The 10073-nt window shown below is 40.1% G+C and overlaps 1 protein-coding gene across 1 annotated transcript; it reads left to right on the plus strand.

Annotated features, from left to right (window-relative positions):
* The first annotated feature begins 1184 nt into the window (after positions 1-1184).
* Positions 1185-3811, plus strand: LOC8040565 (1,2-dihydroxy-3-keto-5-methylthiopentene dioxygenase-like). The gene is made up of 4 exons (XM_029972382.4): positions 1185-1268; positions 1849-1962; positions 3381-3563; positions 3622-3811. The coding sequence occupies exons 1-4, from the start codon at positions 1185-1187 to the stop codon at positions 3688-3690; spliced, it is 450 nt and encodes a 149-aa protein (XP_029828242.2). The 3' UTR covers positions 3691-3811.
* The last annotated feature ends 6262 nt before the right edge of the window (positions 3812-10073 follow it).

A 10073-nucleotide genomic window follows, 5' to 3' on the forward strand; every position in this document is an offset into this window, starting at 1 on the left:
GAAGCACCACGGAGAATGCTCGGAATATAGATAAAGGTACCCCACATCTCATCTTACCTGAAGGAACGTGCCATTTTGTTTTAGATTTTCTTTAGAAAAAATATAACGAATGAAGACGTTTTCGCTACCTCTTCTGCGAGAGAATTGCACGCCAACAATTTGACAAACCAGGCAAGCGCTATATCGCATATTAGGAGAGCTCAACACCTGCTCCATCTACATCTGTAAAACCACACTCTTAGAAATAGAAGGCGCATTGGGGTACAACCATTGTCCCAGTGTACACGGCGTAGTTTCGCTTCGTTAGGTTTTTCACCGGCTACCTCAAGGAACGGCCGCGGGGCGGCACGCTGGTCGCGTCCAACGGAGTGTGTATGCCACGGTCATCATTTAAGAGTGCGTTTGAAGTTCGTGTCCATCACAGTACAAATGGCAGCTATGAGAACTACACTTTATTAAATTTTAGGATTTGTCGGATTTTTAGATAATCTGGATCTTTTCATGTCGGTGTTTCTAATTTTTTTAACCCTAATCGACCCGTGAGTTTATAATACTACATTTGTTTTGGATAACCACAGAAATTCTATTTATGTTTAGAATTTTTTACGGCTCTCAGTGGTTACCTTAAAAACTATATAACACTATAACTGTCAGTGCAGACTACAAACCCTGCCAAACAGTGCCTTAATCAAATTCTTAAACTCCATCCTTTAAAACTGCCCTAGCAAGTTACTTTGTCATTCAACATTGTGCACTTCATCCTGATAATTCTGAACCGTACTGCAGGTGTAATGAGCCACCATGTAATGTATCCGCTTTTTGTGGGCTTTTGTCGTTTTTTTTTTCTGAATTTATGGGAGGACAGCGAGCGCGCACTTAATGCGCGCGTGTCAACTTTTCGCAACAAAAAAAGATATACATCTACCGTTTAATGTGCAACCTGCTTTGACCTCGTCGGCGCTTTTGCGATGTTTCTTTTATAGTTATTTTTTGTGGCGCAGTTTTTTTTTCTGTTTTGTAATTATAGAGGCTGGATCACTCTTTCCATATCCGTTTTGAAGCCAGTCAGCCGTTGCCACCCGCTTTTGGCTGACTTCTATCACAAACTGTGCAACGACGTTTTTAAACTAGATTTTGTGTATGCTTTCGGAATTTGGAAGACTTGGATTCCTCGAGGTTGTAAGATGAGGGCTTGGTACTTGGATGAGAGCTCCAACACGCTGACGAGCCAGGACTTGGACGAAATATTGAACGTAAAGACGTACAACGTAAGTCAAATTTACGAACATATTGCCCTTTAACTATTTAGACAAATTGTACGTTATGGTAGTTTCTTGTTTGATCATTAATGAGCAAGTTATCGTTTTGACGAATGAAAACGAAAGTTATATGAACATTTTAAACTTTTTTTATTTGACTTAAGCCGTTTTAATTTTATAAAATCACTAAGAACTTATCGGCAACTTGTTTCAAGTAATCTGAGGTGATCTCTCTTACTTCGCCATCCAGGAATTTATTTAGTGTCCAGGTGATGTATACCAGATCTTTAGCATTTTGAGGACCTCGAGACTGTTTATGATAAAACGTTAGTTGTTTATGTTGTAAAATATGCAGGTTTGAAAAAAAATTTTATACGGGTAAAGGCCGGTTTACGCTGTTGCAACCCACTACAACCGACTTAAAAATACAGAGTTTTAAGCCGCTTAAGACCGCCATTGCAGCTGCGCGTTGATTGCAGTCGTACGAGGCTTAAAAAACGGTTCTATCGGACTCGTTCGCAGTCGGCTGCAACGGAGTGAACATAACGGGATGTTTCGTTCTCTCAATTCCCACCTCTTCTTTCTGAAGGCTTCCAGCACAGAGGACGGGGAAAGAGAGCTTCAGTCGCTAATGCAACAACTGGGCTGGTACAAAAAAAGGGACGAGATAATGGACCCGAATATCAGCATGGATAAGAAGACGGCAAGTGATGCGACTCCTTTTTAAATGCTTTGAGTTCATTATAATATAGCGAAGGACAATTTAACCCAAGAAAATCACGTTAACCCCGCAATAATTACCAAGATTGTAAAAACCGAGCTTAAGCACCTGTCATTACGCTGTCAGATATATGGTGTACATTTTTTTTATTTGTTCATTTTGTCCCGTTTCTAGGAGGTTGGTAAAGCACTTGTATGATATTCTGAACTATACCGTTTTTTTAAAAGTGTGGTACGGTGGGCATATAACCAAGCCCATTGCCAGTCTGAACACAGATTATGCGCTTGAAAAGTGCTGTGCAACGAAGAGTAGATATGAAACTTCGTACCTGTAAATGGCACCGGGAGGTTCTGGTTAGCGGAACGTGTGTAAAGAATTAGGCGTTTTTTATAACGTGTTAGTATTAGTTCCTACATGACAGGGAAAAGCTGACGGCGTCCGCCTGTGGAAAAAACAGTGGAAGACGAAGCGCCACGTTGAAGGACAGATGCGAGAGGCAGGTGACGTCACGGGGCGGTAGCCAATGAGCTCGCAGATGCTGGTCAAGTCCGAACTTGCAGGTGCGCGGTGCGGGTATGACTTGGTTCGTGCTTCAAAATGAAGTGTAAACCAAGTACCAAAACTGCACGAAGTACGCGGCAAAAAAAAAATAAAGGTAGATCTATCGCTGGATCATTAGGAAATGTGTTAGCATGACAATTGGGAAACGCCACACACGTCCCACATAGGGAAACGCTAACACTGACCCCGTAACGAAGCCAGAAAGAGGAAGCAAGGAATAGAGGAGGCGAAAGAGAAAGCCGAAAGAAAAAAGTGAAATGGTCATGGTTAACGTTTCGCAAAGTGCGACATGTGTAGCGTTTCCCAAGAATCACCTTAGCGTACTCTAACGATCCACCAATGGATGTTCCTTAAATTTAATTGTCTGCGTACATCTAAAGAACCACCAGGATGCGATAAAATAGAACACAAGCTTAAAGTTCGAGTTTTATTTTAATGCATAGACAGGCAAGAAGAACTTTTGAAACGACACTAAAAATATTCATCACATAAATTAAATTAAAGTGCAGGCGAGCTGCTTGAATTTTACCGCTGTGATATTACTCAAGCTGGGGCATAAAAATGAATAGGGCAGACAACGTCTCGAACTCAGCTAATGCATTTTTATATACAAAGAACCACAGCCCACCCAAACCACAGGTCAACCTGTTTCCAGGAAAACGCACAGAAACCCACGCTCACAGCACACAAAATAACAAAAACAACCAGGGTAAACATTTTTTTTTCGACTCCAGTCTCGGATTGTCATCACTGTGGTAAATTTATTCCAAGTTGTGACCAACGGACTTGGTGGAGGTCTCTGTAATTAGTTTCAAACATCTCTTTGTTATTAAAAACAGCTTCAAGCTATGGGTGGGGAGCACAGACATCCGGATATGGAAGTCCGCTACATCAAACAGGGTGCTTGCTACTTCGACGTTCGTGATTCTCAAGACCGGTGGGTTCGGATTGAAGTGAGCGCAGGAGACCACATTGTCTTGCCCCCGAAGATATATCACCGCTTTAATCAATCAATGATCAAGGTACGCAAAAATATGTGTCCAACAGTGCAGCTTATAATTATGCTTCCTATACTTTCAGGAGGTAACGGTTATGTGCATCATTGTTCCGGAAGGATTCACCTACACAGCGGAATTCAGAGAAACTTGATCTTGGAGAATGGGGAGGTGGTGGTACTTTACAGAAACGATGAAAGTAAAGATTAAGTTTAGTTTAAAAGAGCACGCGTGCATTGTAAAAGTGCACAATAAACATTCACATCTTACATATATAGGCATGCCTAATGTCTAATTGTCCTTTAAGATTGATTAAATTTGAGACATTCGCAACTACCTGAGATTTCGAGTTTTGTATTATTAATACATCTTTCTTTAAAGCTGAGTGAATGATTGGTGTTTGCTTAATTAATTGATCGGTTTTGACCGGTCTTTGTTGCACCAAATTCTGCTTTAGTATTGGAGGTTATGCGCAAGCTCACAGGAGATTTAATGCATCAGAACATACCATATCTTCCGAACCATAGTCTGCACTGGCGTGTAGTCCACACTTTGTGCCTAATTCGAAAGTAAAACTTATTATACACGCACATCTTGACAAATACCTGTTGTATTAGCTGACAAAGGAGCTTGTATCATACATACATCAACAATATTTTACTCTGTTATTCATAAAATTCTTCACGTCTTCTCAAAGTGAACGCTCTAGAAAAATATAAAACCTTTTATATAGTTCGCACCTGTAGATTGTCCGCACCTGATAGAATTAAAACTTTGAAATACGTATAGTCCCCGGACTATACGCACAATACGATAGTACATTCGAAACAACGAAGTCTCTTAGACCAACGGAACTGGTTCTAAAACATACGCGGGTGAAACTTATTTATACCACGGTGCTATTTTATTTAAAGTTGGATCCATGCAACTACAGTGCCGCTTAGCTTGAGTTCAAGCGAGTGCTTTCTTCTTTTTAAACATATTATTTTCAAAGTACATGACACCCAAGAGGTTTGCTACAGTTAGAATGCATTATATACTTGTATATATAATTGATCAATTATTTTATGTCAGCAAATTATCTTTGAAGAAATATGACACACATTCGTTTTTTCATTTAGAACGAAATATTAATTGGTTCATGACAGCTTAAATCAACAAGGGTTATATTCTCTTTATTTGCCTCTAATTATAAAGGTATTCCAACTACAGTACACATAACACACTGCACTTTTGAAAACCACTTTATCGAAGGGTGCTTCAGATGGAGACATGCAAACCTGAACATGGAACCGTACGGAATCGGCACGTCTGCACTAAAACGTAACAAAAAAACACCATAGAAATGAATGTACCTGCTTTGCTTTGTTTTCCCCTAATCACAAAAACTAGGACGGTGAGCACAGAATCTTCATAGAAAACAGAAACAAAACATAGAACAAATATTCTAAACCACGTGCAATACATCGTCGTGAGTGGTATCACGTACTAAGACACTTGTCACTGTTGAATAAAAGGTGCCGAGTATCACCTGTTACTGTCATTGTATGACTAGATACTTTATACTTGGCGAAAAAAAAATATACCCTCAACGTTTGACTGAAACTCGGCTGTTGAGGGTTGCGAAAAGGGATTCTCTTGAAGTTTCACCATGAGAACTTGATACCTATATGTACCTCACTACACCTTAATGGCTGGAGGCTCGGTCCGCCCCCACAAATCGAAAGCATACAACCTAAGTTGCTAGAAATCTCTTGGTATTGAATGTACAACGGTACATGGCGTCTGAGGTTGCTACACTTACTATAGACCACCGAAAGAGGTCTTGAAACAATCGTTTAGAAATCCGCCTTACGCACGCATAGCTTTTCGGCTTGAAATAAACTGCAAATTGGTGCATCCTAAACTGCTTTTATACAACCCGGAGATTTCGATCTCATAGTTTTGCTGTGCAAAACAAAGTAAGTTGAAAATCATCCGAAAATAAGCTAACAACACAAGCAACCAATATAATAACGTCGTTGTAAGAAATGCACAGGAGAAAGCAACGATGTGAAGGCGTCAATTGTCAGCCACGTCCATTTATATATTCACAGCCCGGAAAATATGTTTTTGCACTCCCCCAAATGAAGATGTAATTAAAAGAATACGGCGCCAGAGTTAAAAATTTCGCGGAACCGCGAATGGGTATTTTATTAATTGACGGCAGTTCGAAAGCATTTTGAACTTACTTCAAATACGTTTTTGTGGAGGACCTACTAGTGAGTATATGTAATTTAAAGCTTTGCACTAGAACAACTATAAATTCGCCACTCCACTGCAGCTATATCTACACAGTCTTGGTGTGGCCTAACGAGGGTTGAAATAGATAAAAGAAGAATGGCATTCTGGATTGCAACCCCGGTACATCCATGCGCAGAACGTCGTAGAGGAGGCGCCTTTGTGCTCGGATACAGTATTCGACTTCACGATCGATGTATCGCCGGGACTTATCGGTGATACCAGTAGAGCGGCGGCCAGTTATCCGAAGGGGTACGCGTAAACTTTGATATTTGTTTTCTAGAAAGGAATTTAATATTTTATAAGAGAAATTGTTGACATACTCATGCGTAAATATTTGGTGCACGGTGAAAGTTTCAAAAAAATTGATGACCACCAGTATTTTGGGGCACTCGGGCAAATTTTCGAGCTACCTTAAAGGGATACTTCAAGGAAATTTGAAATATACCCGTCGGGTTCAAAAATAGGCTGCCAAGCGCTCAAAGAGCAGCCAGCACGTGATATCCAACGCAATCGTGACGTAGCTCCTCTCGGTACGAGCAAAGCTGCGGCGAGGCCACGGACGAGGCTCACGTCGAGAGGATGGCCTAGTCATTCTAGCCACCGAAGCGGCTGCTTTTGCACGGATTTAAAGTTTTCGCATAATCTTCGATAATCTTGTAGAGGGACAAAAGCGACTTCTGGGACTCACAAAATAGATTCTCGGGGAGAGGGAAGTTCCTCCTTCCACCTCGTCTCTCGTGGTGGCCTGAGGCGAGGCAAACGTCCTCACTATCTGCCAAGGTTCCTAGACGGTCACTACAAACAAGACGTTAGCGATATCCACCAAGTGCTTTTTGCTAATCGTTTATAATGTTTTAAAATTTCTTTTCGTGTCTTTGTTAACACGATATTGCTTTGTCGGATATGATACTGCTCATTTGAACACATATAGACCAAAAAATAAGCGCCAAAATTTCGTCGTAGTATCTCTTTGAAAAGAAGCTGAAGTGATTTTGCATTTGAGAAAAAGAAAAAAAAAACACTGACTAGTGTTCCTTAGTCCTCCAGAATCACGGATATTGAGATTATTTTTCAATTTCATGGACATCGGCTGCAGAAAATATTTGTTTAAAGTACCGTCCAAGCCCTTCCTTCCCGGAGCGTGACGTCATATCCAGAGTTTTTGTAATCTCCGCTCTCGGGCATCTTCAGCGCCTACCAAAGCTATGTACGCGCACTCTCGCTGTATTCAAAAATGTCGAAAAAAGACTTCACGATCGGTGTCAGTGTGAGGGAATATATCTGGCAAGCCTGCAATCGCACGCGCTGTCCAAATGAGTGACACGCGCAAGGCGGCCGAAATCCCTGCGTATGACACAACGGCCGGTCGGACCTAATTTGTGCTTAGTGAGCCTTTGCTCCAAAGCGTCAGCTGGTTTGTGCCAAAGTACGTTTCTTTGGCTTTTCTATGGCTCATTTTTGTGGTTATTCGCTGAGATGTGCCAAAAATGCCACCTATCCGCCAAACAACCCGCAGAGCAGCCTCATTCTGGCACTTCTTTTGGGGATTTAGGCCAAAAGCTTTCCAGGTAAATACCGAATAACCAGATAACTCATCCTGTCATTTCCTCAAGAACTCATAAAAGTTCCACTGATAAAAGCAACCAGTGAAGTGGCACTTGATTGGAAATTTTGGTTCAAAATAGCACGCCCCTAGGCACATGTCTCAAGTTAGGACCTGCGATTCAAGGGGCCTCAAAAGGCCCTAAATAGCCAGACAAAAAAAAATACAGAGTTTTGGCCAAAGAGCTGTGAAAACTTATAAAAGACTCTGTGGACGTGCGTTTCGGGAGCTTGGCTCAAAAGACAGACGTACAAGTTCCCTCAACGGAATGATGATAGAATTATAATTAGAGTAATTCTTGTGCCCAAAGAAGAAGCGCCTCTTTCGGTGAGCTCGCTTTTTTTCACTAAAATATCTTATGAGGGTTTTCCAAACTTTCGTTTCAAATAAAAATATATACATTCCTTCAATGCCCCCAAGCAATAAAGGTCTAGATATTCAGTGGTCTTATTTTATAAACGAATTAGACTTGCACTATACGCACACCAGTTGTCATGGACAAAAACAGATGCGCAATAAGTCTTTCTTTCACACGGATTTTTCACTTAAAAGAGGCTCCTCAAAATGGCAAAGTCTTTATATCAAGAATGTTATCTCTATCCCTGGGAAGCTTCTCCTTTGGTTAATGACGCCAGAAAACACTTAGCATGACATCTGTTTTTAGCACATCAGATCGCTAGAAAGAAACGTATCGACTTATTTTTGCAGGATCAAACGTGTTTAACAGTAAAAACAATTCAAGGAAAAAAGAAACCTGTTGAAAAATTTCAGGGAGGGTTTTATTGAAGAAAAACGTTCAGTATAAAGATTGCTTGAATTCACTATTATGTCAGTTTTAAACACGTTTATATGTCTGCCTATGACAGATTGGAGATACCAAACAGTACGCCACAGGAGAAGCAAAATAACATTTTGAGTAATTGTAACATAACGCTAGCGCAACAACCGATTTGTTCCCAGAATACCTAATCAAACAGTGATTAAGATCACAAGAAACTATCCGCAAACAAAGTAATACGAGTTCTGTCTACAATACTGAGTAAAAGACTGATGTACCCGTGACGGACACCTTGTCCATATTTCGACGGTGTGCTATTTGTGCTTTCACCACCTCTCCTCTACTCCGCCCCAGGCAGCTGAAACAGCTGGCCACAAGGTTAAAATTCCGGACAAAACCATCTACACAATCACTGAATAATGCACGCCTACTGTTCAATTAATTGTGTTTCAAAGGAGAACGTCAGTTTTATTCACTATGCCTATATTACACAGCATATATAAAAGAATGTCTAGATGGAGTGTTGTGCATAGTTATACATGACCCAGGCATTATTTATAGATACAGGTAAATCAATAAACATTTTATAAATAAATTATCAAAAAGATTGTAGCGCTTGTAACTTTTGACACAAGAAAGCAAATATTAGCATATAAAAATACAAGAACGACTCTTGTGGCCTACTTATCGATAGATTGCACATTAGAGCACATTATGTTTGTAAAAATCCTTCGAGCACAACAACACAAACAGATGTGTTACGAAAAAGCTACTCGCTTGCAGTGACTCGTAGATTGGAAGCCAAACGATGAATAATCTTTATTCCTGGGAAACACAGATTTATAGTAGCTCTTATCAGGTCTCTGCAGACGACGTGACATGACATCGCAGATTCGAGGCCACGTTATCACACTCACTAACACGTGACCAACAACTGTGGATAGTATGAAAGGCTTGAAGGTCAATTAAGACATATCAACATTTCAAGACGTTTTAAAAGTTTGCAGCATTTCAAATACTTTTAATTTTATATTAGCAACCATGTGTCTTCAAATTGCGATAACCTCGTAACAAACATATTCAGCTACCATTTGAATCACAAAAGCAGTGCTCTACTGTCAAGAGTTTACTTTCAGTAAAAAACGACATCATGATTACAGTCTTTGTATGTATCTTTATTTTTTATATATTTTTATTCGGACACAATATTAAAAAGTTGTAAATTTATTTTAAATAAAGTACATGTGGTTTTATTCAAACTTGCGAATCTTGTTACAAAAATCGAAGTACACTTTATAATAAAATTTTCCACAATACTTCACAAAACGGGCATGACACGCCTCAATTGCATCTTGGTTTGGACCTTGATATACGAGCATTGAGCAAGCTGCAAAAAAAAAAAAAAACGTAGTCACTTACAAATTTGCAAAAAGAAAAAAACATTTTTTTGTTTACTATAACACTACCACAATAAGCATATTACACACCATCATTGGCAACTGCAACATCGAAATTATTTTTGCAAAAAACGGTGTCTTTTAATATGCACAATTTTTAATATAGCACAACACTCACTGGTGGCTTCAGAAGCGCGCGGGGTGTAGCTCAGTACGTTCCCGCCCCGTTGCTTCGTGATTGTTTAATCAACGACCTCATCGGCGAATGCCATAACCTCATTGGCTGAGAAGCGATAATGAAATGCAGAAAACTCGCCACGCCCAGAGTTTATTAGACAGCCAGTGACTATAGTGAGAGTATTGTTTCGATATATTTGCAGCGCTGGCGTCAAGCAATCTTTGGGTCTGTATTGTTGTCAAAGCTATCTCGCCGCCTCTATGCTATTCGTTGTTTTGTCATCGGTTGCATTTATCTG

This window comes from Ixodes scapularis, unplaced genomic scaffold (assembly GCF_016920785.2).
Source record: "Ixodes scapularis isolate PalLabHiFi unplaced genomic scaffold, ASM1692078v2 PGA_scaffold5__190_contigs__length_132052651, whole genome shotgun sequence".
In the NCBI taxonomy this organism is placed as follows: domain Eukaryota; kingdom Metazoa; phylum Arthropoda; class Arachnida; order Ixodida; family Ixodidae; genus Ixodes; species Ixodes scapularis.